Source organism: Chaetodon auriga, chromosome 4 (assembly GCF_051107435.1).
Source record: "Chaetodon auriga isolate fChaAug3 chromosome 4, fChaAug3.hap1, whole genome shotgun sequence".
In the NCBI taxonomy this organism is placed as follows: Eukaryota; Metazoa; Chordata; class Actinopteri; order Chaetodontiformes; family Chaetodontidae; genus Chaetodon; species Chaetodon auriga.
This window is the reverse complement of record NC_135077.1, coordinates 5,692,031-5,719,453: the sequence shown is the minus strand read 5'-3', so window position 1 is coordinate 5,719,453 and position 27,423 is coordinate 5,692,031. Positions and strand designations below refer to the sequence as shown.

At 41.3% G+C, this 27,423-nt stretch overlaps 3 protein-coding genes across 4 annotated transcripts; 1 reads left to right on the top strand and 2 right to left on the bottom strand.

Annotated features, from left to right (window-relative positions):
* Positions 1-1,659: 1,659 nt before the first annotated feature.
* Positions 1,660-16,998, bottom strand: mcoln1a (mucolipin TRP cation channel 1a). Its single transcript, XM_076728037.1, has 14 exons — positions 16,774-16,998; positions 11,283-11,557; positions 10,551-10,718; positions 9,890-10,046; positions 8,067-8,148; positions 7,661-7,757; positions 6,184-6,283; positions 5,849-5,955; positions 5,433-5,582; positions 5,132-5,233; positions 4,817-4,939; positions 4,343-4,549; positions 4,068-4,198; positions 1,660-3,531 (listed from the first exon to the last, which is right to left on the bottom strand). The coding sequence occupies exons 1-14, from the start codon at positions 16,802-16,804 to the stop codon at positions 3,495-3,497; spliced, it is 1,767 nt and encodes a 588-aa protein (XP_076584152.1). The 5' UTR covers positions 16,805-16,998; the 3' UTR covers positions 1,660-3,494.
* Positions 16,999-17,161: 163 nt separating this feature from the next.
* On the bottom strand, positions 17,162-20,121 carry trappc5 (trafficking protein particle complex subunit 5). 2 transcript variants are annotated; one of them, XR_013077065.1, is made up of 3 exons: positions 19,557-20,118; positions 18,619-18,983; positions 17,265-18,265 (listed from the first exon to the last, which is right to left on the bottom strand). XR_013077065.1 is itself a non-coding variant. In XM_076728040.1 (2 exons), the coding sequence occupies exons 1-2, from the start codon at positions 19,824-19,826 to the stop codon at positions 18,687-18,689; spliced, it is 567 nt and encodes a 188-aa protein (XP_076584155.1). In that variant the 5' UTR covers positions 19,827-20,121; the 3' UTR covers positions 17,162-18,686. The 2 variants fall into 2 exon arrangements, 1 of the variants encoding a protein (XP_076584155.1); XM_076728040.1 differs by having other exon boundaries at positions 17,162-18,983; positions 19,557-20,121.
* Positions 20,122-21,443: 1,322 nt separating this feature from the next.
* LOC143319244 (N-acetylmuramoyl-L-alanine amidase-like) lies at positions 21,444-25,715 on the top strand. The gene is made up of 5 exons (XM_076728038.1): positions 21,444-21,643; positions 22,463-23,323; positions 23,956-24,166; positions 24,863-25,219; positions 25,649-25,715. Exons 1-4 carry the CDS (start codon positions 21,571-21,573, stop codon positions 25,164-25,166), a joined length of 1,449 nt encoding a protein of 482 aa, XP_076584153.1. The 5' UTR covers positions 21,444-21,570; the 3' UTR covers positions 25,167-25,219; positions 25,649-25,715.
* Positions 25,716-27,423: the final 1,708 nt, after the last annotated feature.

The following is a 27,423-nucleotide window of genomic DNA, read 5'->3' as shown; positions in this document are numbered from 1 at the left end:
GGAAAGAAGGCTTACCAGAAATCATCAACCACAGACTCATCAGTGCACACATTCTCAGTGTGCCTCCATGAAGAGTGAGAGCGTGCATGTGTGAGTCATGTCTCAGCTCTGCCTCTCCATCCCTGCTCTTTACGGGACTCTGGCAGCTGTTTCATCAGCAGCCTGTCAGCCTTTCCAGTCGGTAAGAGGCCCCGTGCCAGAACGAGGGGGAAAACCCACAACTTTCACTAATGCTGCAACTTCAACTCATTTCAGTTTGCAGTTCGCATTTGCAGCCGCGTTATTTAAAACCGAGTTTAAAACATTATATTTGAAAACAGGCTCTTGGCTCTTGGGTGCGGATCTATCAGAAGCATGTCAGTAAACCATTTAAGGCTGCTTCTTTTATTTGACCTAACTTGGCACTAATAGCGCCAATCATTCTATCACAGAGCTGAAAAAGCAACTAAATCCCCTCACATCCTGCCCATCCATTTCAAATTGCTTCATAATGTTGTTACACAGGGGCGTGGCTCAGCACTGGGCTCTGGTAGAAGTCCTTAACAGAATTACAATGAACTGATAATCTTCAAGGTTTTTATACACAGACTTAGCTACTTCTGAATCGGTTTCCTTAGTGTAGCCTGGTCACCCATCTGCCCTCACACCCCAGAGTGAAGACAGGTGCACACACTGCCTGTGGCACAAAACACACTCTGCAAGCCCAAACACAGACAAGCAGAAAAAGCAAGACACCAAACACAAACTCAGATGGCCGCAGATTCAGTGATTCATGAAATAAAGACATAAGACAGGAAAAGGAAACTGCTGCTGCTGCTGCAGGCCTGCATTTTTTTTTTATCTGAAGTGCTCTGTTAATATAAAAGGCCCTGAACTTCAAACAGCAAGTCCCAAGTGAATGACTGGAGCACATTTCAATTCAAGCTGGCACCAACAAAGGACCACACCCGACATCAGCACACTGAAACCACAACTGACAGAGCATTAGCAGCTTCTGGAGCAAGGCATTACCTCTGGGCTTTCAGTGTGCATCAGACGTAAAAGCAGTCCAACATATATGCACAACGTGTGAGAAGAAAAAGTTCTCTATTCAAGTAAGTGAATGAAACAGTTTTTATGAGCTGCAACAGACTCTGAATTCGACCGTTCCTTCCCTCTCACACAGTCTGACATGAGCCATCAATGCACTGTGAGAGCAGTACATAATGCATGATGATATTAGGTTAAGTGGGTGGAAGGCAAGGATGTGCAACATCAGCTGCCAAGCCTTGCTTGGGAAGCTCAATAACCAGGAAATGAGCTCATCATATTGGACTGTTCTGAAAAAAGAATCCAGAATTGTAATTTCCTCTCTGTGTAGGCTCTGTGCTGCAGCGTCTCAGCTAAAACGTGCAGGGTGTTCACAGCAGCTGAGTATGACCAAGTGGTAGATTCAAGGATTCATCCGCAAAAATCTCAAATTGTAGTTTCTTTTAAATCCTCGACGTAACCTTTTTATCGACCAACAAAGGAGAAAAATAAACTTGTTGACCCTTTGCACAGTGTCGATTGAATCTGTATGCAGACATATGAGCTCCCCCTTCTGAAAATCCAGTGGAACTGCACCCAAAGTCACTGTAGATGAATTCAAATCATGATACAAAATGAAATAAAACTGTGTTTTAATATCAAACATGAGCCACAAAACTTTAATCAAAAGATTGGCAAAATATAGGACACCAAGTAGCTGACTTCAAATGACTCATGTCTCTAATGTTTGCATTTTTTCAATACAGTTCAAGTGCAGATCATTTGTATAAAAAACATGATACCATCAACATGTAGGAAAGGTACATACCCGGAACACTAGACAATATATGGATGTATGTCAAATAATTTAAAGTTAAGGTCATGGATAAATTTGGCACATGTCTGCCATCTAGATCCAAAGTCCATCAGCATATTCATCTTAAATGACACATAGCTGGCTAATTAAACAGAGTATGAGATGACTGGAAAAAATACTGTCATCGTATTAACCCACTACTGCTTGGACCAGGAATCATCTCTCCTTCACAAAAAAAAAAAAACAACAATCTTCCTAAAAACACTGTGCAGAGTCCACACTGTGAAACTCTTCTAGCTATTGTGCGTTTCATGTGATACAAATGAAAATAAATTCAAGATCCAGTCACTGGGCTACAGTTTTAGACATCGTTATGAAGACAACAAACGGACTAAAAAGCACTATGATTCGGTAAGACAGGACATCATTACAGACCTTCAAATATGCTTCTACTGTCAATAAGTGGTCTTCTTGTTATCTACCCTTAACCTCCACCTTGTACGCAATTCAAGTCATTTTTCTCTTACAAGTCACATACAGTTTGCAGACTGCCATCATTGTTGTACAGAGATAAAGGAAGCGGACAACAGCTCTAGCTTCTGAACAGCAGATGAACTCTTTGTATCTTAACGTACTTTAGCATCATTAAAGAAACATGCATATGGGTCTTCAGAACAGCTTGTTGCAGCTGACTACAGACAATATTTAGTGCTTCATTAGTGACATTACATTGACCATTACTCAGATAAATGTAATACAGCACACAATCTACTACAGCAACCAAGTGCAGCAAGAACTACAGAGCTATAGCATCCACATCTGACGGTAACGCGATGCTTGGGCAGCAGAACCGCAGCTCAAGGCGCTGTTTGAAACTTTATACTGGAGGTGCAGCTCACAGGAGAGAAAACAAATCGATTTGTGGGCCTTTTGTCCGATATTTTTCTGGAAGCAATCTCCCTGATTGTCTAAAAAAGACAAACTACTAACAAGGTTGATTTCCATCATTCTGTATGAATGTACAACGTACATTTCCCACTGGGAGCTGATATGATGGAGTACAGGGGATGTTACGGTATTTCAAAATAGAGCAGTTGGGTGGAAGAAAAAGGACACAACTTCTCCTTTTTATGTTTTGTAAGATGTATAAAAGCATCAATTTAAGAGCCCTGTCTTCAAGAGGTAACCTACTTTGAAATACTATAAAAGGAAAAACACAAAAATAAAAACAGTTAGCACCATGTATGCAAAACTGCAGTCATCATCATGGCACCTGTACCCACTTAGCATTTTGACAAAAGGTCCTGTCACTGGTTCAACATTGTGCATTATTAAATACATAAGAAAAATACTGTTTTGTTTTAAAAAACCAACAAAGGAAAGAGAAATGTCAGTGCATTAGTCATCCATGATGGTCCACTCCTGTATAGGGACGAGTTTCTTGCTCACAGAGTCAAGGATGGGGAAAACAAAAGGTCGATAAGGAAAAGTGTTACATATTCCTTCTGCAGAGTCCTTGTCCAGCTAATGGTGACTCCTCCTTCACACAAGTGCTGAGGCTTGACCCAGACTCAGACTCGGTATGTTGCCACAGAGACATGGGGGTCAGGAGTGTGCAGCGTATCCCTGTTGTCAGCAGGGGCGGACAGTGAGGTCACTGAGGTACACTTCAGTTCACCAGCAGGACGTCCTCATATGTCGTCGTTCTGGTGGGAAATCAAAGAAAAGTGGCTCATGTAACCATTTTCTATAATCAGAATATTTTACATTAAGTTAAATATTCTTATTTACAGTCAAATAATGGCAGTATTTAAGTGAAGCATTATTAACATTTAAAACATTATGGTAGAAAATCACCCCAAACATGTTGGAGTAATATTTTTCAAACCTGGTCTTCACTGTGCTCACGCTACCTTAAAACACTCGCAAACACATGCTGTCATGTGAAAATATTCTGATCGTTAAAGACTTGTTTTGATTTTGCTTTTATTATGACACTAAAAGTAGAGGTACAGACAGGAAATGACAGAGGATAAGAGACAGGGGTCTGACATGCAGCAAAGGTTCCCAGGCAGCTCACATCAGGTCCCTTTTTTCCTTTGCTGCTACTGTTTGTTATCAATGAAACCATGTGTTGGTTAGACACACTGAGATAGATTACTCCTCAGTAATTATTCAGTCCTCATTGATCGCTCATCACAGAGATGATTGCTGCTGTTGATCTTGTGTCCCCCCCCCTCACCTGTCACAGCAGCAGAAGAAGGAGCACGGCGAGGTCTCCAGACCCCTGAACTTCCCAGAGCTCGGTGCATCCGTACATTCTGCTATGAAGGCATGCAGGTCTGTGATGTGGATGGGCTCTTGGGTTTGATGCTGTGGAAAACAAAGAGTACACATTATTGCTAATGTTTATTATATTTTTCTCCTGTTCCTTCCCTGTTCTACAGCTCTGACAGCATTCTGGCGGTCAGAAAAACAGAAAAGGGTAACGTGGATTAAGTCAGCCCCATATCCTACCTTGATGGTCTCGTAGGCTCCTGTGATGAGGGCAATGAACAGTGAGAGCACCATGTAGATGAAAAGGGAGATGAAGGTGTACAAGTAAACTTGGCTGAACAGCCACACCAGAGTGCTGCTCTCCTGCATCTCTGAGAACGTCACAAACATGTCGTCCCCATTAATGAGGGAGAATAGGCACTCTGACACCATGGACAGAGAGCGGAACTGAGGGAGAGAAAACAGCCATCAATGTACACAACGTTGACTGGCAAGAATGTAAGAATGTAAGAATGGCTAACCAACAAACACATCGCCATCAAAGGCTCTTAAAGGTGCAGTAGTTTGTCATATCAACTTAAAAGGCAACAATGTGTCAATGTTGTGTTCACAGCTTGTTTCCACTGGCCACAACAATATGTTCTTGCAGGTTTATGTGGTTTTACTGCACCAAATGGTCACATCTGTGTCTACAAGAGTTTTGTTTTTGTTCACCTTGACGTGGTACGGTCCAAGGACGATCCAGCCGCAGAAGCAGTAGCCCAGATAGATGACGGCCACGCAGCAGCAGAAGCGGATCACATTAGGGAACGCTGCTCGAAGTGTCACAATCAGGATCTACGGGAAGCACGGAGACATTAGAAAGATCAAATTACAATGTGAGAGAGAGCACAGAGACCAGATTCACAGGATTTATTACATTTCATCAACCCATTAAGAGAAGCATTTTCTCACCTTCTGACAAGTTATTAAATAAACAGCAGCTTACAACCCTATCAGTTGATGCACATCAGTGTATCTGTGACTTACATTGTACTTTTGGAAGAATGTGAGGTAGCGAATTACTCCAACCCACACTAAGAGTGTGGAGGTTCCCAACAGGATGCCACACAAGTCATACGAGGACATATTCTGTCAGGAGAGAAAAAAAACATACTTTAGATACAGGCGGCATAATTTCACAGATGACATTGCTGTGTTGGTGATTAACTCATTAACAGTTTACAACAGAGATTGCTGACAGCAGCTACAGGCTAGTTGAATTCTGTGCAACTGACCACAAGGAGAAACTACAGCAGGTATCGTCACTTAAGGGTGACACAGGACACACCTTCGACTCGATGCCGATTTTGATGATGGTGCCAGTGATGGTGAGGAGGTCGCTGATGATAAGGAGGATATACCAGCCGTTAATGAACTCGAGCCGGTCAGCCCAGCACACTTTACGGTCCAGAGTTTCCTTAAAGAACTGCACAAACTCCTGATAAACAGACAGCAGTGAAATTAATGAGGTGCACATGCAGTGAAATATTCATTGTCTTTGCAGTCATATACACTAAATGCACACATCTATTTTAAAACAAAACCATCCTGAGTGCTAACTATTATGGGGTAACAAGGTATTATTTTCAGGTTTTTAGTCACTTTTGTGTCTTGATTTTAGCCCAGCACGATTTTGGAAATAATGCTGTTCAAAGATCTCATTGTGTCATATGGTTTCCTTCAAAGGGAGCAGACTGTCTGTACCTGTTGGAGCATGATGCCTCGCAGTATGGAGCGTCCACACAGCAGCAGTGACAGCACGCACACCAGAGCCACGGCCACATCAAACGCTACACGTGTGTAGTTCTCAGCTGGAGGTGAAAAGGAGAAGGCGGAGAGGTTAGCTGTGCTTCAGTTTGATGCAGCAGTTGTATCACTGCTGTGGTGTTCTTTAACACCTTTGATGGCTACTATTTCCGTGCCATCTTTCCCCGGCATACTACCACTGCAATATTTCTTTGACTGTTATGAGTCTTATATTACTCGCTGCTCCATCCTCTTTTCAAGAGTCCCATCCATCCACTCATCTGGTGTCTCACCGTGTCCAGAGACGCTCGGGTCCTTACACTCCTTTATGGTTGCCTGGTTTTCTAACCGGATCTTCACCTTCCCGCTGTGGGCTTTGTTGTCCAGGACTATCTGGAGGAGAAAGGCGACAAGCACACAATTCATATCCTTTCAAAGTGCAGTATTTCAGGAAGTAAAATCAGTATTAGCTATCATTGAGCCGCAGCTATCATTGAGAATACAGAGATCATGTCCTCTGTAATATTTCCAAATACAAAATAAAACATGAACTGTTTGCTCCAAGTGGGTGGATGAAAAATTGAAAAAAGCCAAAAAATATTTTTGCGAAACTGGCCCATGTGTTGCATTAGGAGAGCCAGACTGCATAATTAATAAATGTCCTAGGATACACTGGATCAGTGTTGAGTGTAGACTGGTGTGGCGTACTCTGGACTGATCAGAGACGTTCACAAGTCCAAGTCAAGTCTCAAGTCTCTAAAAAATAAATCTCTCATGTCTCCTCTTGTTTTAATGAGCCTTCTATCATCTGCTGCTATTCGGTCTACTAAGAATACTGCACAGCTACATCTAAGAAATTCAAAGCATCTACTGTATTATTATCCCTTTTTATCTATTAGCATAAAGTGTCAGGACTGATTGGTTGTTTGTTATATGATCACTTTAAACAGGGTACTGCAATGCACTATGAAGAAAACACACGATGAATGATTTCCTTTAAAGGAGACTGTATTCTTCCAACATGAACATACAGTTACAATATATCTTGGCCCCTATTGTGCAGGCTCAGTCGGACCATAATAATAAAATAATAAAATTTGATGTGGTTGATCCATCATCCTTAATCTTGGTACCGCAGACTCTGCAGTCAGCGCTTCTTTTGTTGGTGCCGTCTTGTTTGAAGTTTTTATAACCAAACGTAATTACAAAGGGTACAGGAGCAGCTGCGGGTGTGTCGGTCGCCATAGTGTCATCTGAGGTACTAATACGTGGGGCCGTGAACCACGCACCCGATGCGTAATACGGTTACCATGTCAGAAAGGAGGGAATGACATTAAGCTCGTCAGACGTTTCAGAGTTTCCCCAATGTTACTACGCCAAAAAAAAGAAAAGAAAGGAAAAAAAAGAAAACATAATGATTGTTCACGAGTCCCAAAACACGAGTCCAAGTCAAGTCTGAAGTCTCTCTGTGTGACTTAAGTGCGCAAACTCGAGTCTGAGTCGCAAACTCGAGTCTCCATCTCTGGGACTGATGCTGATGACCCAAATATCTGGGTTGGAGGTTTAACTTTGCCAATCAGCCCCTTTCAGGTGACGTAGCCAGTAACCTCTGCAGCAAGCTGTTGTTAAGCCCCATTATGAAGAAACGTGCAAAAAAAAAGTGCAAAATTGGAGATGCCTCAATGAGGACGCATAATTTTCACAAAAGATAATATAATCATCCATTACCTCTGAATCATGCATGTGTGTGTCCTTGCCTTCATTGCTCACCGTTATGTAAAACGTGTAGCAGTCTGGGATCTCGTTGTTGATGATGGTCTGTATATTGATCGCCTTTAGCTGGAACTCTATGGTGACATTAATGAACCTTCAAAAGAGAAATCAGTGGTAGTTCAGAGGGGGAACAGACACAGATTGGGAGGCAGACACAGACATTTCATGTTGCCAGAATGACTGAATTGCATACCTCCGTGTGTGTGTGTGTGTGTGTGTGTGTGTGTGTGTGTGTGTGTGTGTGTGTGTTTCTACAGACACCTGTGTCAGCGTTCTTGTATACACGCTTGAGTGCAGCAGAGATAAGTGACTTGTTGAATGTCGTCATCATCAGATACTACAGAGACAAATCTCACCAATGGATGCCAAACAAGGAGAAGCCATGTGAAAAATGAAGCCTTACTTGTGGAACTTGAGTGTAAAGTTCTTGTAGCTGCTGGTGAGCGGAGCTGGAGAGACAGACAGCGGGTCCACACCTACACAGTCTGAAAACAGCGGAGAGCAGACAGTGTACAGTCATGTTGAGTGAACACTGGAATACTGTGAAGCTGTGATCCAAGAGAGGAGGAAACACCAAATGTCCAATTTCTGGCATTTCACGGTTCCTCTCTATACACTCAGTACAACATTAAACAAGTAATGAGTCATCTTAATCATGTGACGCAGCAGATCACAAAGAAGAATTTCACGTACGTGGAATACGAGGTGAAGTAAGATTTTGACATGAGGTTGTTTCCACTGTTGCTACTTCCTCTTAATTTGGTCAAATTTGACTCAAAAGCACAGTGATATGAGGAAGTAAGAAACTCTGAGGGTACACAACACCCTCTCTCACTGTGAATTGTGTACAAAGCATATAAATAATGTTACATGTACAAAAAAAAATGCTGATGACAAAGTAATCATAACACTTTAACCTTTAACCCTGCCAGTTCAGCATTTAGTTAAGCAGATATGAGGGCCTTTAAAGTGTTTTTGTTTAATTGCAGGCTTATCAACAAGCAGAACTTCTATTGTTACAGCTACTATATTATCATATTATACATATCTGCATACAATACAACTATATTATAGTGTATTATAACCCATTCATTAAATGTTTATATGGTGTAATAAGTCAAAGACTATGAAAAGGACTTGAGTAACAATAACTGGAGTTCTGTATTGCATTGTAATCCCACTGTATTGCAGGCTGTATCACCATAAAGCCCACTCAGATGCACTTCTGATGCACGACTTTGTATCTATGAAGCATCACATACTGTTTCCACAGCTCATGAAGGAACACAGAGCACCTTCAAGCAGGTCAGAGTGTGCTTTCTCCCAGGGGTGCGTGCACACTGTTGACATACTAATAAAAATAAAACCATTTATCCACATTATTCAGTGCCATTAATCTCCTAGTGGCTTGAACTGTGCACATTAAATGAGTTAACTCCATCATCACCGTCTTTTCAAATGGCAACAGTCGATAACCATCTCTAATTGCGAGAAAACAATCTCATAACCACAAGATACTTTTCTCAGAATTATCAGATCCAGATCTTGTGATTATGAGGTAGTTTTGACTTTAAATATAAAAATGACCTATAATGAACATCATAGTATATTTTCACCTCGTAACTGCAGCAGAATGTGATACGAAAACCATAACAAGACTCTGGGATTGTAACTGCGTATTTTCAGGAGTTAAAGTTATTTGTAATTATCTTTAAAAAGCCTCTAAAAAAGACTTGGTTTGAGAAAACTCTCATCCTGTGATATCTACTTGTGCTCGAGCCAGAGTGTAACCTCAAACATTCCTCCCACTCAGGTGTTTTTTTTTTTTTTTTTGGAGTGATAACAGCGGCTGCTTGTGTTGCTCCCGCAGGCAAACAACTGTCATCACACTGATTAGTCTGCAGATAATTGTACTCTGCTGGACCTCCAAATACTTAAAAACAAATTATACGCAAACTACGCATGAAGCACCATTTTTAGGACAATCCATTCTTCATGTGGTCTGCCTCTGCAGCACTATCTGAACTTTTTCATGTTTGTTTTAGTGTAAAAGAGAAGCGTCCACTTGTGTTTTTCAGCGACCTTGACCAAGTTATCTGCTCCTCTGGTTAATATGCAGCAATGGTATAACTAACCTTAGACCTTCTAGCACTGTTAGCAACTAGCATCACAGGCCAGCAATATCTCCTCCACATTGTACAGTGTAGTTGTAGTAGTACGGTGTACCTGTGATGATGTGAGGGTCTATGCTGAAGGTGTCATTGGCTGGGTCAATGCTTCCCTTCTTGTAGTACTGCTGGCAGAGGGAGAGCGCGCTGCCATTCACACCAACACCATAGACGTACGCATAGCGTCCCACTGTGGTGTCTGGTAAGGCCAGATACTGGGGGAGAGACAGATACGGTTTTAACTTGAGCAAAAAATTAGCATCTTGTGCATCTCTTAATGGTTATATCTGTGTGACTCGACTTCATAAACATACAGAGACGAGAAGAAAAAGGAGTGAGACTGCTGAGTTTCTGCTGAGCTCAGAGTTCAGCCAGAAGGCTGAGCTGAACACAAACAGATACAGTTAGTGGCTAGCTTACAGCTAACATTAGTACAGATGGCATAGTGATCAAATTCCTGTGAATGAAGTGAGGCTATGAGTTTCATCACTCTGTCTGGACACAGTAGGGCCTGATATATTCAAAATGACACAGAGGCACATCACTGCCTTTCTTACTCTGTTCTGTCTCAGAAGCTGTGGCCTCTAGCTGAGGTGCCCTAATTAGTACCCTAATTAGTCTTAAATATTTTTTTTTCAGTAAACTATTATAAGATACTCTTGCATGATGGAAACAGACCTTGTGTGACATGACCTTTCATTCACTGAAGCAGGGCTTACCTGTTCCACGGCGTAGAAAATGTGGTCGTAGACATCACTCTGCGTGTAAACAGCAAAGGAGTCATCTGAGGACTCGTCGTAGTCTTTCAGAAACAGGTGCTTGAAGGTCATAGTATTCTCCTCCTTGAAGGTCACCACCACCTGGTTACTGAGGCCAAACAGCACTAACTGGAGCAAAGAGGGGGAAAGTGTGGCATGTCAGGAGGAGGAGTGGTGAAAAAGAAAAACCCTGGGGCTGTATGTTCCAGGTGCACCTTTAAGACCGCAGGCTTTGTGTTAAAGAAGTATGCTTTAAGTTATGACTTTCCCGTAATCAGAACATTCTGCGCCTCCTTGCACCTCATGAATTACTGACAGATCCCACCCAGGAAACACAGATGAGAGTTGTTGCTATATTTCTGTGTATAAACAGTGAAAACAGTATTTTTTACAACCCTGAACTGTTCTAAAATGACATTCTGAGTGTTTATCACTAAAGATTTGTATGTATAGTTAAACGTGCCTGTGTCATCTTTCTCGTATTTTAGGATGGCATGCACGTCATGTCGGGTAAAGACACACACATGCCACATGATTTAGGGGCCAATTTGTGCAGCACAAGACTCTAAATCAAGAGAGTGACAGAAAATGGCCACACAAAGACAAACTGCAAGCATGGAGGCCCAATGAAAAACAGTCTTGTGGTAAGAAACAGAAAAACATTAGAAGATTGAGATGTAACATATGATGTACCTGAGCGGTGACAATAATGATCTTGAGCAGCTGTAGGATCAGCTTATAAGGCTTGCGGCCCTTGGCGTGATATTTATCACAAGGGCTCATGAAGAAGTATTTCAGCTTCCTGCGAATGGCCTCCTCTTCATGATCAGCCCCGACCCAATGACCTGCCGTCGCTGTGGGAAACCGATGGTTGTTGTGGTTATGACCATGATTGTTACTCTGGTCATGCTCCCCGCTGCTGTCTGTGGAGCCGTAGCGAGTCACCGGGCAGGACAGGCCTTCTCGTTCTGAAAGAAATAAATAAGGAATCTTTATTTTGATGCGAGTTTAAAGACCCGTTGCTCCATGGAGCGCATCGTTAAGCAAGTGTTTCAAGTGGTCAAACTCAAAGTCCTGTGTGAGTCAATACTAATACTGAGCCTCTTAAAGAGAATATGGATATGCATTCAAAATGTACAGTATTGTAGAGACTCTGGTCGATAGAACATGCGTCTCTTTCTTCATTCACAAAAACCACCATGTGTAATATTCTACAAACGATAACCACAGAAAGTTAGTCTAAGTCAGCATCGCTGTCTTCCCTCACCATTACGACTGACGTTGTCTTAATGGTTTCACTTGATCAGCGCTGGTATTTGTCAGTTTTGTGACTCAGTATTGCGTTCCGGCTTTTCCCCCAGAAATTGTTAAAAGGATTTTCAATCACCTTGACCAGCTTTACTTTATGTTTTGTTTATTTGCCTACTGGCAAATGTTAGTGTGTTAATGTGCTCAACTAAGATGGTGAACATGGTAAACATTGCACCTGCTAAACATCGGCACACTAACATGATCACTGTCAGCATGTTAGCATGCTCGTGTATTTAGCTCAAACCGCTGCTGTGTCTACGTACAGGCTCACAGAGCTGCTGACATGTCTTCTGTCTTGTTTATTTTATGCGAGTGGTTAGCTGGACTTTGTTTTGGGCGAGGTGACACACACCTGCTATAAAACATTAAGAGAAACCCTGGCTTTGATATCAGTGTATGACGCATACATAAATCAAGCTAGGTCACATGGCTGTTACACTAAAGAATGTCAAGAAGATGATAAATCAAATGTCTGTGGCAAGAAAGAAATTAGGCAAAATTAGGAGACCAGGACAAGAGAGCTATAGGTTGTTTGCAGATGACGTCACGTCACTCTGTTGTGGTGCAAACTGCAGATGGAGGAAGCAGTACAACACACACTCAAAATGCTGATGTTTTGCGTCGTTTAGGGTTGCTCAGATGGATCAAACCAAGAAACCAGGAGGCGCTATTATTGAGCACCAAACGCTGTTGTTCATAACGGTGAAAAACGCAAGAAACTGAACAAAAAATGCCCGAAAAAAATGCTTGTTAACTGTATGCGGTCAGGAGGAGCCGAGTCGTCTAATGGTGCATATCGTGTAACATGAGTTATTGCTTTAAATCTATGGTGATAGGTTTAAAGTCATAACTACAAGCAACAGATTTTCTGTTTGTACCTTTCTCTCATAATTTCATCTAAACTGGCCCAGTAAGAACTTTCCTTCATCTCATTCACTGCAGTTTTCACCTCTGGCCCTCTGACTGAATTTCACGTCACGTGACTGCAAACAACCTATTGTGCAGTCCAACAGTTGTGGCTATAACAACTAGCTGAGAGGGAAAGCAACAATCATGTGAACTGAGCTGGCTTTCCAAAGTGCTGAGGCCAAGTCTACTCATTTCTTGCAAAACCTGATTCCACCATCAACTCACTGACATTGTCTACTTCCAGTGACAGCATCCTGTCAGTGCCACACATGTGCCTGAGCCCGAACAGTCTGTCATCAGCTTTTACTGTTTCACCTCAGTCTGATACCTCCACTTTGCGTCTCGGTGTGTATGAGTTTACTCCTCTGTACCCTCGGGCACTTTGAGCATGCGTTCATCTTGGCTGCACCATGTGATTTAACGCTTTTGACTCCAAAGCGACAGGGATTAGTGGAAATAAATGTTGCTGTGGGTCCTCCAAGTACACAGGACACAACAAGAACCTATATTTGATTTGTTTTTATAGTGTTCAGAGCATTAGTGACTTGTGAAAACACTGCTACACATCTTATTAAGTTTAGAGGAGTCAGTTCTTTGTTGTAAAAGTGCTGCACCAGCCAAAACAACAAGGACACAAACCTGACAATTACAACGCCAGGAAATGATTTTTTATAAACATCCCTAAAAAAACAGACCAAAAAATCCTGCACAGAATCCTCCAGAACAGAGACAGATAGAACTACTCCATAGAAAACAACAGAAAAATGGAAACAGCGAGTTGATGTGTCATGTCTTTGTGGCAGGAACCAACCAAATTGTCACAAATCACAGAGTAGCATAATCACGCTTAATACCTGTCACATGCTTTTAGCTGGCTAGACCTGGCTGCTTTAAAGAAAAAACCAAGAATGGGGTCACTCAGTCTACATTCAGGGAAATGACTTGCTGGGCTTGCAACAAACTCAAGCTGGTCGTGGTGGTTGTTGTAGAGCATTTGGTCACTGTTCCGACAGACATGAGGACCTTATTTAAATACGACTATGTGACCACAGTCAACACGCGCAAGGTCAGACAAACTACCAAGTCAGGACAAATGCAAGCTCAACTGACACAATCAGTCAGCAGAGCAAATCACCAGCTTAGCAAAGTTGTCTAATGGAAATGAGAAGTGAAACAAGGAAAAACACCAGCAGTGTTCCATATCAGCAGCTGACTGTAAACATGATGAAAGTTTAACAGAATGACATTAGACAGAAAACTTAGGGAGTAGCATGACTCCAAATTCTTGTCATGTGTTACAGAGCACTGCAATCAATCAGCTACAAAAATGGTGTTTGTTCCTGTTTTCCTACATGGCACAATCCTGAGATTCATTTCTTTACATGTAGTTTGTATGGGTACTGGAAGGAGAGGAGTTCATTCTTTATATGAGTAACCATCTGTGACACTACTGTAAACAAACCGGTAGCCTCACTCAAAAGGATTTATCCCGCTCCTGCTTCATGAGTCTCACCTAAAAAATACCTCATGTCTCATGCGCATTTAAAGACAAGTCAGTCTGTTGGTTATGACTTAGTTATGCACAGTGGACTTAGACCTAGATCCAGATCCAGCCCTCCTTGGATAACCATGACCTGAATGACTGAGAATCTTCACGGCCAAAGTGGACTTTCTCTCTTTCTGCTGCATCGATTTTAATCCGTTTTTAATCTGTCCCTCATGGATCCATCAGTGTTATAGGATTATAATGCTAAATCAATGGAGTGCGCTTTTAAGGCATTTTCAAATTCATAATTGAACAGTTTAGAAATGGGAAATCTGCATTTTGTCAACTAATCATATTCAGAATATGAGCCTCTGTTTCTTCTTTTTCACAAAAATGAACAAATGCAAATGTAGGATTGGAGTGATCCCCTGAGGTTTTATGACAGTCACATTTGGCCACCATCAGAAAAACCAAATCCACTCTCATAGGGATCAGTTCCTACATTATCACACACCTGAGAGTGACAGCATCTCAGTGAACTCTGCCACAACCGCGGAAGGCGAGGTGACCTGGCCTTGACAAGGGTTGCGTGCATTGGTGAGAAGAATGAAAAACAGACGAAAGAATCCAACTACTTCACATTTCATGCAGACAGACAACAGACAGCAGACCAAGAGCACAAATATCTTTGATCGGAGGAGTGTGTCGACTGTCACGGCAGATAGCGATCAGCCAAACAAAAGTGGGTGCAGGCCATTGACCGTGCCACACACGCTGAGTTAATCCGTGAAAATATCTGGCTCTTCCGGTTCATGGCTGCCAGTGCAGTGCTGGCAGAAACACAAATGTCGCTACATGTCTGTCAATCAAAACCCTTACTGTAACAGGAAATCTGTCAACAACTTGGTATCTGTTCCTAGATCTAGTCTGGCAGTCCACAGCCAGAGGCCACCCACAGGCTGAGAGTCCAAAACGTCCACTTAAACCACAGTTAAAGGAAGTACCTCGCAGAAAACGATGATATGCTGATAAACAGGCTCTGGGTTGCTTGTGGGTTGGATGTGATACTTTTCATGCACCACGTTCTTCTTTTGCAGAAATGTGCTAAATTTCACTTCACCATGAGCACTTAAAAATGTTTTAAGATTAAACACAAGAGTTATTATCAGGGGAGGGAAAAAAGGCCTGATAATTCAGCCTTAAATGGTCAGTGATACCCATATTACCAAATAAAACAATCAAATCCAGTATTTCCTTTCTTAACCCTTTTGGCAGTACTTAGTGCACATAATTTGGGATTTATGTGCAGACATTTTGAGATATGCACCTCTGAAACTTCTGCTGCCGCCACATTACAATGGAGGTAAGCAGGGAGGTGAAGCACTAACATTCACATGCACAGTTAGATACCCCTAGGGCTGGGAAGAAAGAAATCCTTTTGCAATTTGGGTGAACTGACGCGTTAACTTGAAGAGCCTTACTTCATCCAACCCACGTCAACAACCTCTCAAAAAACTGCAGACTCAACCATGCGTAAGACGAGCTTATGAAGCGGTGTTGGACCTGTTATTATGCATGATAGAGTTGGGCTGTTCAGATGCACATGACTTAGTAGATTTGATGAAAGGGGGGCTGGTGGTGTTGATGGAAGATCTGGGTCTTAATGGCGAGACAGTCTTAACAACAGTCTCCCACAGTCACCGCAACCTCTGAAACTGGGTCAAGATGCAGGCCCACGGTCTGCACTAACATTAGGTCAGCTGATTTCATTTAAAGGTGCATTCTATTGATCATTGTCCACTATACATGCAGTGGAGGGTAAACCACCCTAAACACATACAACTAGGGCTGCAACTAACTACTTTTCTAGTAATCTGCTTTCATGGAATTATGTGCAAGATTAAACAACCAAGCATTTAGTCTAAAAATTTCATGACAGGTTCAAAGAAAGCAAAGTCATGTTCTTAAATATCATTCTTTGTTCGACTGACTGTCCAAAACCCAAAGGTAATGATTATAGCGTTATTAAAACGGATAAAGGTAGCAAATTTTCACATTTCAGAAGCTGGAAACAGTGAATCACGGGCATTTTCGCTTGAAATAAGAATCAAACAAATAACTGACTGACAAGGAAATGATGTTGACAGAGCACTTTGCGAAAAACACACTTGATGATAATGACTAAGTTACTGTACCTCAGCTGTCCAGAGGATGACAGGGCAGAAACACGGCTGAACTTACCGTAATGTTGTTGGTGTCTCAACAACAACAACAACAACAACAACAACAACAACAACAACAACAACAACAACTTACATTAAGGTACATTTCAGACACCAGAAGACAGCTCTAAAACTAACTTACATCCCGGAGAGAAACAACAAAACCGTCCATCTTTACTTTACTAAAATGAGTCAAATGGATCGTGAGTAACGTTTAAAGTTAAATTTAAAGGTTGAAAATCGTAACCACCGTTACCTGAGGAGCCCTGGTGTCCCGTCGTCGCCATGTTTATTAACCGATTCTAAAAACAATAAATATGCAAAACATGAAGCTAAAGCTTGGAGTAGCCAGCAGATTATTTGTTTTGCTATTTTACTGTGCCAGTAAATGTTTACAGCTCTGACAACACTCGGCTGACCTGAAACAGCTGCCGAATGGACTGCTGCGCTGCCGTTCGCTCTGACTCTCTTCCTGTCTCTCAGGTCATGTGACTGACACCACGTGACGAAGCCGCTCACAGCCCTGCACGCCTGTGCCGGCGGGTGCAAGACACCAATTTACAGCACATTTATTGTACAAATTTCATCTCGTGCAAGGCATGACTCACAGCGTAACTAATTTAATTTTTTTATTTTTATTTTTTGTACAATTGAAAATCCCTAAAATATCCACCATTATTTTGTGTGGCCTGAAGCAAGCCTGCCCCAGCTTGCTTATTCATTATTAGAGCTGCAACGATTAGCGGATTAGTTGTCAACTATTAAATCAGTCACCAACTGTTTTGATAATCAGTCGGTGGAGTAATAAAAGAGCAAAAATTCTTTGATTCCACCTTTTTAAATCTGAATATTTTCTTTACTCCACTACGACAGTAAACTGAATATCTTTGGATCAGTCATAAAATAAATAATTTCTGTTAGAATCACAACCCTTGACAAAGCAACCTCAGCAGTGCTGGAAGCTGATCTCTTACATTTGCTTTGATGTAAGTGAGGCAGTAGAAAAGTTAGAAATATATAATTTCAACTCAGCCCTGCCAGTGTCTGCAATTTAAATTAAGTTTAACGAAGATGGTATTCATTGCATTACATTGTTTCTGCTTGTCACTGATTGAAAAGGCAACATCATAAGATGAATTATTTGCCTTTGCTACAAGTCTTCTCTTCTGATCTTCTAAAACTCATGCAACAGACAAATTGGACACAGCTGCTGAATTTAAATGGACACCAATGTTACTGTCTGCACTTCTCATTTCCAAGTAGATCTGCAGTCTATCTGAAGTGGAATTCTTTTAAAGTTAAGGAAAAATGTATCAACATTATTGTGCACTCAACAACAGCATTTATTGACAGATAGCAGCGTCTCCTTACATCTGAGAGAACGAAAATTTGTACTTCCATAAATAAACAATACACAATGTACATACAGTTGCAAGCAGCAGTTTTTCTGTTTTTGGTTCCAATGAACATTTAACACTAAGATATTGATTTGAACACAAAAACTTATTTGCAAATCAAAAAACATACTGTCTCTGATGTCTGCAGGTATTTTTGTTTAATTGGCCTTCTGAGCACAGATATCAGCCAATGCCAATTATCTCAGAATGCCACATATGGGCCTGATGAATCGGTCGACCATGACTCAGACACAGGAGCAGTCTCTTCTTTTTTCTTCTCTTGGACAGATGACTCACCTTGCTTCCCTCTCTCCCTGCTTTCGCAACACACTATTTTCCATTTGCAGCATCCTATATGGTAAAAAAATAAAATTGAAAAAGTGTTAACAAGTGTTAAAATACTGTTCCCCACTTTTTCCCACAGAGTTCAAGAAAAATTTATTTATCCAGAAACCGTCTCTTCGTATTTACATTTTACCAAGCAAAATACAGGTCTAAACATTGTTTTGCATAAACACACGTTTCAACCATAAGACTTTAATTGCAGGCTTAATGTGTGACACAAGTAAAGCTGCTCCACCGTTGGGACTCTCAGACACTCTGAGAGGGACGCAGCTAATACCCCATCAGGCCTGTCGATACGCATGCAGTCACACGTTTTATCTGACTAACATAACATGGGGAAATGGAAGATTTTCCATCACCTGTTTGGCTTGGAAATTGTTGGTGTCAGCCTAATACCCTCTAAAAAGAAAACAACCTTGTCCCTCCTCTATCTGCCTTCCAGTGCTTTGTCTCTGGCGATCACCGCCTCACTGAACTTGATCATGAGTGTGGTGCCCTTGTGCCAGTGGACGGTGACTTTGGCGGGGAAGCCGCTGTGGGTGAGGATGGCCTCTACGATGCCTCCGGTGAAGGCTGCACAGTTCAAGGTGCTGTTCTCCTTAGGGATGGAGATGTACATGTTGACGAGCGGCTCTTTTTCGATGATGTAGTAGGTCTTGTCATCGTCGTTGGCCTGCTCCAGCTTGTCTGCCTCCTTGCCAAACAAGGCTCTCCACACAGATACCTGTGGAGCACAAAGCAAATGGTTATTTCATATTTTACTTATTTCTCACTTTGTTTCACTGATTTTCAGCCATAAGTGTAGATTTGCGGATATCATTTAATGTGATCACATAGAGTTACACCCACATACATGATACACAATATTGTTAAACAGCTGTGATATGTTACTCCCTGTTGTATTATACTGTTTTGACATTTCCTTCGTTCGCACATCCAGAGCAGCTCACATTGTATTAAGACATGTAATTATCTCATCGTAGCAGCAGATTCTCTTACTCATTTTAAGTAAAAGAGACTTTTAGGACTCAATAAAAGCCAGGTATGTTTTGGTTTCAGTTGGATTCAGTATATGTATATATACATAAAGCAGATTTTTGACATGTCATAGTAGTCATAAAATACAGCTGTGCTAACGTCATGAGGGGCGCATTCCATTCAGATGTGCCATTCCGACACACCATGAAAGCTACTGCGTTTTTCTTAACAGTCCTGATTGTTATTGGCGCAGAGCCATCATTTACAGTACCGCTTCCACCTGTGCTTTTCCTGCTCAGGTCAGTCAGCGAGTGTGTACCTTGATGAACAGCAGTATGTTCAGTACTTTGGTCTCCCTCTTGCCGTTCTTCTCCCTCAGAACCAGCACGTCCAGCAGACTGGCTCCCACCCGCTGACCCAGCTCGGACAGGCGAGCCTGCAGCTCGGACACCGAGTACACCCTGCTCTGGCAGTACTGCACCACCTCCGAGAACAGCAGGGCGAAGGCGCTCACACTCACTTCGGTTTTCGGTCGGCTCAGTGGCCGCTCCAAAATAGCAGACTTGCCTCGAGTGAATCGAGTCTCCATTACTAGTTAAATAACAGCTGCAGCGGTGCAGGGAGACGGACGGAAGCAGAATTAGAGGCTGCAAACACAAACTGCTGGTCTTCAGGCTAACAGGCTAATGCTAACCAGACCAAACTACTGCAGTAGCGCGACGAACAGAAAAATGAGATGAGCTTCTACATATATGTCAGGAATAATTGTCATTTTCTCAAAAAGCTACTCAAAACTACAATAACAATTCACATGACCACTTGCTGCACCTGCTGTTGTTGTTGTTCGGATTACTTCCTGTTCCTAGTGTATGACGTCATCTGTCACATGACACCATTGATTGACGCTGTTGAAAAAGTGGGTCATGATAAAAACGTCAACGTTAAAGGCTTTTAGAGTCAGTATTTTGACTAAACTGCAGTTGAAAAAGGGATGTTAGGAGATAGTAAGTCATACATAAGCTGTCAATTTTGTCAGTTTTTTCATTTTATATGTCAATTTTGCTCTCTTAGATTTGACATAATTTCAATTTACCATTAGTATTTTTTTTTTCATCATTTCTAATATACTATTTGTTCATTGACCCCCAGATGGGAAATTCAGGTGTTGCAGCAGCATAAGGACATATCTTAAACAGCCCAAAAAACAAAATCTGAAGTGTGTAAAATAAAAATAAAAATAAGAATAGAAAGAACCAAGAACAATTACAAGGCGAGCTGTATACATACAGTACCCATGACCAGCATTGTATTTAAACTGTTAGTGTCAGTATCATCTCAAGGAAATGTGTGCATGTACTGTTCTAAATAATTTTTGTGTGTTAATATAATCTTAATGTTAGTGCAAATTTTAACACAAATATTACTAATCTTTTATCCAACCTCTTATGTACAAACAATAACAAGACAATCATATTCAGAAGTTTGAAATCAAAATGCTACTTCATGATTATGTCCCTTGTGGTGCATAAAACTGTGACTGAAGCATAAAATCACAAAGAAGTGGATATTTTCTTGATTTTGGGACAAACTGATGTGACTGTACATCCACTGGTGATAGTTAACACCAGTTTTGCATAGCTTCATTTTGACAACACCTCAAATGACAAAATCAGGACAAAAACAGAACAGTTGTTGTTTTTAATCATTTCCCTGCATTAAAGGTTCCTTTACTGGACTGTTTATGTGATCACCAGTGACTAAAATGTGTCATGACACTACTGGTGAGTACACAACAGATGCACACATCACATGAGACGGTAAACATTAGCCACAAATCCTTCACTTCAGCGAGTGTGTATTGAATGACAGACTGTATACAAAGGAAGCCACACAAGGCTGTATAATATATGGAGAAAGAGTGACTCAACCCAATATAATTTGAAAAAACACTCAGTTGTAATCTGTAATAAACTTGATCTAGTGGCCAAGACTTTGTTTTGCTCTTGAAACACTTTATCTTACTGTAGGCTAAATCAATATCGGGCGTCATCAGTGTACAAAGTGTACTCTTCCTTGCTGGGACACATTGCAGTCATGCACATTTACAAATACACCTACACAACTTCTCTCAGACGTTGTTGGGAGCACAACGGTGCTATTTAGTTTACTTTATTGGAAAGCCTGCATGTTGACGGTCATTGTAGAGATTCCTTCATATCTCACTGTTTAGGTTGTTTTTTTATTCTAATTTTAATTTTTAATTTTTACTTTTTGTTCATTTGGCTTGGAGGAAGCCTAATTCTGTTTTTTTGGTTGTAACCAGGAGATGCAACATGACTTTATTTGGACTATCGTTTTTTGTTCTGTCTTTATCCTATTTCTTTCCCGTTCACAGCAGGCTGGTAGGTAAGTTCAGTTATTCAAAATATGTAAACATTTGTGCTATCTTCTTCATAAAGCTACATGGTTTGATAAGGAAAATTTTCTCTCTAGTAAACCCGTCATGTTGTGGTTCACTAATTACCTGAACTCTGTAATCTTTAATTTGAGGAAGTGCGTGTTTTCAGTGCTTACCCTCCATTTTATTATTCAAATATTGAATACTTAATTTTCTGAATATAAATCAGCAAGCAAATAATTTTCACAGAATCACTCACCACACATACAGATATTAAGAAATGCCTACATTCATCCCCATGTATAAACATCGTATCGAAGAGACAAAAACATACAGGAGAGAGATGTCGTGAAAATGACATTTGATCACATTAAAGTGGCAAAACCCTCCAGCAGCTGTAGGAGTTATGACAGTAAGGCAGGTAGAAGTAGTATGAGATTGTGACAGAGCAACAAATCAGTCTCGGGAAGAGGTTGGCATGGGCAGGTGGGTCAACAAAACATCGGACTTTAGCACAGGAGACTGCTGTGACCGTGATCCTTCCATAGTCTTCACTGCGTGTTTGTTACCGTCCCCTAACCTTAACGAAGGAACAAACATCTGACCGTGTTGTCCTAAATCGAACCAGAAGCTAATTCAAACCAAATCATGATCTTTCCTGAGACATAACCAATTTGGTTTTGTGCTTAAATCAAACCAAACCTTAAGTTGTCTTGTATAATGCCGTTTAGACCCCTTCACGGCTGTCATTTGAAGCAAAAGAGTTCATTCACTGACTCATTATTGCACTACAATGTTCCTCACTTCTTTTTTTGTTCATTTGTCAGGTGTCCACCTGCGCAACATGGACAGCTTCATCCGAGCCGTGCAGCAGGTTGAAGACTCTAACCCTGGTCTGTGCCCTCTGGCTCTCGTCAGGGCCCTGCGGAGGACCGCTGGCCACGACGATGCGATGACCATCCATTTCTTGGGTGCATCAAATAATCTCAGTGATACTGAGGTCCTAGAGACAGCCATTCTCAATGCCTCATCCTTTAGCTTTTTTGACAAGGCCATCCACCACATTGTGACGGATCACGGAGAGGAACGAGGGGTGGTCCTCACTCCAGATGGCACCACGGTAGCTCTTGCACCCTTGCTGCTAGGAATCGAATCAGGCCTGAAAGCCAAACTGGAGGGCACCCCAGCTGTTGGGATCTTCCCTCTCACCTTAGGCAGGACACTGGGTCTGACCTTCCTCAGCCTCCAGGACTTCCCGCCATCTTATCGCCTGGGGCCTAACGGGTGCTGGGACAATGTGGAGCACCCTAAAGTGTTCAAGCTATCTCGGCCTGCCACTCTGGCTACTGATGCTGTTATTAATGGGGGTATGGATGGAGCTATACTGGGCACAGACCTCAGCAACCTACCTGCACATGAGCAGCCGCAGGCCCTCAGTGAGACTCTGAAAGGGTACTATAGTTTTACCCTGCATGGGCAGGGTCTTGATGCTGTGACCAACCATGTTAGCCCTAGGCGAAGGGAGATCTCTAGATCCATTCTGGAGCCACTTGATGCACTTCACAGCCAGGTGATGGAGACACTAGCACTCGTCTGGAAGTTGGAGAAGACGGAATGGATTGCTCTGGACACCGGGATTGGGAAGGCAGTGAAGGATGGATTGCAGACATTTGTGCACAAGTACTGGGGTGAGCTATGAAATGATCAAAAAAAGTGTACTTGGGCGCTAGATAGGGCAGCAGCAAATGATTGTTCTCATTATTGATGACTATCACTATACTATGATGACTACTGAGTATAACTGAATAATATTCATATTTAAGAAGCTGGAACTTTCTGATTTATTTATTTATTTATTTATTTTTGCCATTTTCCTCCGGAAAACTTGCTCAAATGATATTAGGTTATCAGAATTGCTGCAAAGTTATTTTCTGTCAATCAGCCATTGAATTAACTAATTGTTGCAGCTTTAGCACAAAGCCAAGCTCTTACAATAGTCTCTCATTATTTACAACTGTATTGTCTACTACTAAAATCATACTAATACTGGATGAGCCCAATACAATGCTAAATGTTCAGAGTTTAAACAATCCTAAATTATTATTGTTTTATTTTACATAAATACATTACATAAACAAACAATTTTGAAAAGGACCCCTGATGAGTAACCTCACATCAGACAGTGACGTTCGATGTGCTGAAACAGAGGAGTACACTTCTACATTACTCTTGTCTTAGATCTCTTGTTTTAAGAGTTAAATATAGGCTGTTTAGGCGGTTTAAGCATCCTAACCCTCATCATGCTACCTCCTCTCCTCAGACTGTCCTCAAATCATCTCTCGTTGTCAGTGGGGGGCAAAAGCCTCCAGGGGTACGCCGCTCCCACTGTCTCTGCCCCTCCAGTTTCTCTATGTTCACCACACCGATGAGCCATCCTCGCCCTGTTTATCCTTCCCGAACTGCTCTCGCAACATGAGATCTATGCAGCGTTTCCACCAGGAAGATCGTGGCTGGGGCGACATAGGATACAGGTACGCAACCTTCAAAGGAATAGTTTGACATCTTTGATTTGTAGTCTTGATGAAGGTAAACTGAGAAGATTGATACGGCTTTCATGTCTATGCATTAAGTGTGGAGACAAGAGATGATTAGCCTAGCTTAGCGTAAAGACTGGAAGCAAGGGGAAAGAGCTAGCCTGGCTCTGCCTAGAGTTAAACAATCAACCTACCAGTGCCACCACCAACAGTTTAGTTTTCTGGAGAGCTACATGTTATAATTAATGGTGTGTAGATGGATGACCTGTTGATTGGGTTTCTCCCTCTTAGGCTTGCAAACTTTTAGAGATGCTGGTAGGTGGATTCCAGCCATGCCAGCTGTTCGCCCCTGCTTCACGGTTTTATGCTAAGCGAGGCTAATCACCTTCTGTCTCCAGCTCCATAATTAATGCACAGTTATGACAGCACTATCAACGTATCGATCCTCTCATCTAAAATCCATATCGACTGAAAGTTAGTGGGAATATTTGTAAGAATTCTGCTGATTACATGTCTTATATGCACACAAGCACTTGTTGACGATGTATGACAGATAATCTTGCAGATCTTGCATTGTTTGTGGCTTAACATCACGCTCTAGTTTTTGCATTTACATTATGTTAAGTTTATTTCAGGTCAATTACTGTACACTGCATTTTCTAATCATGCTCCGTTCTGCCTTTGCTCTGTCAGCTTCGTGGTCGGCTCTGACGGCTACGTCTATGAAGGCAGAGGTTGGTACCAGCTCGGCAGACACACCAGGGGGCACAATGACATCGGGTACGGCGTGTCAATCGTTGGTAACTACACTTCCACCCTGCCATCTCGCCATGCCATGGACCTGTTGCGCCATCGTCTAGTCCAATGTGGAGTAGATGGAGGAAGACTAGCTGCCAACTTCACCATCCACGGCCACAGACAAGTGGTGAATTACACCACCTGCCCTGGAGATGCCTTCTTTTCAGAAATAAGAAGCTGGCAACACTTCAAGGAATGACAGGACCCCCACTGCCAGTATGAGATTCTTGAACATCATTAATGGATCTTCAGGTATGATAATTGTCAGTACTGGCTGTTTGTTTTTCTTGATTTTTTAGATAGTTTCACTGTGTGAAACGAGTTAATCGTCCATACTCTGGACTAGTTTATCATTTTAATGGCAATGACTCAGTTGAAAATGTGATTATTGTTCTGTTGTATTGTTGCAATTATTTGATTTTATTTGTAATTATTCTGGTGGGCATTTAACTTGTAATAAATGCTATCTGGGGCCTTTTACAAACCTTTCGGTTTATCAGTATATGTCTGATCATGTTAATGGTTGCATATTGTCAGGCATGTTAGAATATTAATACTAACAGAGTTTCCCTACAGGGGTACGATGAACTTTGTTCTTCAAGTTAAAATGTTTGAAGAAAGCAGACAAAAATGTCACTTTTATGTCCTTTTACATTAAATTCTCCACTTTTTATTTGACAGGCAACAAGCTCTCCAAAAGCAGAAGAATAAAGAGACTGGCCAACTGTAATAAATGTGATTGTTTTTAATACCTGTCTCGTTCATTTGCATCAAGTCTTCCACAGGCAGGATTCGATGGACGTCTGGCCCAGATGAAACACACATAGACCTTTTTCTGCCTTCAACAAACATTTTGCAATATTGGCTTTGATTCAACGTTTGGAGTGATTGCTTTACCCCAGCATTAACTTTACAAAGTAAACTATGAACCTTAGAATGACTGACATTTAACTTGTTTTTTTTTTTTTTTTTTGTCTTTGTGAATGAGTAACGATATTCACAGAAGAAATGTCTCACTTGCTAATTTTGTTATAACTTGAAGGTATTTTATGACTGATAATTAATCAGAATCATTAGAATGGTCTTTAATGTTTTATATTCAAAGCATATATATATATATATATATATATATATATATATATATCACCTCTCCCTGCTAAAGGCAAAAGGCATTTTAGTGGATATTGCTGTGAGCTGTTGAGTAGAATCAATGCAGCTAATTAGGAAAGTGACTTTCAACAGTAGCAAATGAGTGTTATTGTAGAAACCTGGCTGGGTGTTGTGTCAGACTGTGATATGTTATTGTGCTCACTGAGGTAATTTGAAGACTAAAGGACATGGAGAAAACACGATCTAAAAGCATTAAAGTCCAAACAGGTTGGGCTTAAATGGTTTTGTCTAGTGAATAATTTCATCAAACATGTCTGCTGTGTCTACTCACAAATAGCAAAGAGGGCAAAGGCTTCAATCAAAGCACACAGCAAATACTAGACTAAGTAAACAGAGGCCGAAAAAAACTGCTTACACAATAACATGCATATCACTCAGATTTCAGTCAGTGTGCACATGTGCAAATAACATGGCATCAGATATCTTATGAAGACAGGATTGCAACTAACAGTTGGTTTAATTATTGATTAATCTGTGGATTATTTACTTAATTTATCAATTAATCGTTTGGTGGATAAAATGTCAGAAAATTGACCCATGCCAACTTCCTGACACCTGAGGTAAAGTCTTGAAATGTGTACTTTTGTCAAGCCAACAATCCAAAACCCAAAGATACAAAGATCACTGTTATAACAACCCATCAGACCAACGCCAGACCCCAACGTTTTCCCATAATTTTGCTCTTGTAGGCTGACCCACTTTTCCTACATGCTGACGCTAAATGACTTGACCCGTGCCGCTATACTCAACAGACTGTTTACTTTGTAGAGTTCATCGTACCACGGGAAGATACAGCAGATCAAGAACAAGAACAAACTCTGATGTACTGTAGACAAGTAGCCAAACCTTCACAGAGAGGATGCTGAGCCAGGGAACCTAGGTGTCTGGGATATGAAGCCACATCAACACTAGATTAATGAGAGGGGCCAGGACTCATGACAGCTTCTCAAACAGCCTGTGCCTGAGAACAGAGAACTCTGGGTGGAGATCTGAAGATGGACATTTGGCACAATTGTTTAATTGCGTATGATAGTGTGGTGCAAAATACAAAGATGAAAAACCAACCTTAGGCAACAATAAGATGTATAGTTTTTATGTATTTTTACATGTCAGGAAAGAGTTTCAGATTTTACACTCATAAAACAAACCACCAAGCATCCAGAGACATCAGTAAACATTAAGATTTTTAATTCTTTTTTCATTTGTGCCTGGTAAGCTTTTACAGTAAGTTATAATTTCATTGACTTCAGCACCATCTGCAGGTGAAAAGTGTTTCACAACTGTCC

Bases quoted from the DNA above. Each gene is read 5' to 3' on its own strand.
- mcoln1a (XM_076728037.1), bottom strand. From the start codon at position 16,804: ATGGCGACGACGGGACACCAGGGCTCCTCAG. The intron at 8,149-9,889 runs GTACACCGTACT...CGCTGTTTTCAG, and splicing joins AGACCCTCACATCATCACAG to ACTGTGTAGGTGTGGACCCG. The intron at 3,532-4,067 runs GTGAGGGGGGGG...ATTTCCCACCAG, and splicing joins TTCTTCTGCTGCTGTGACAG to AACGACGACATATGAGGACG.
- trappc5 (XM_076728040.1), bottom strand. From the start codon at position 19,826: ATGGAGACTCGATTCACTCGAGGCAAGTCTGCTATTTTGGAGCGGCCA. The intron at 18,984-19,556 runs GTACACACTCGC...TGTGCTCCACAG, and splicing joins ACATACTGCTGTTCATCAAG to GTATCTGTGTGGAGAGCCTT.
- LOC143319244 (XM_076728038.1), top strand. From the start codon at position 21,571: ATGACTTTATTTGGACTATCGTTTTTTGTTCTGTCTTTATCCTATTTC. The intron at 21,644-22,462 runs GTAAGTTCAGTT...TTCATTTGTCAG, and splicing joins CGTTCACAGCAGGCTGGTAG to GTGTCCACCTGCGCAACATG. The intron at 23,324-23,955 runs GTGAGCTATGAA...TCCTCTCCTCAG, and splicing joins ATTTGTGCACAAGTACTGGG to ACTGTCCTCAAATCATCTCT.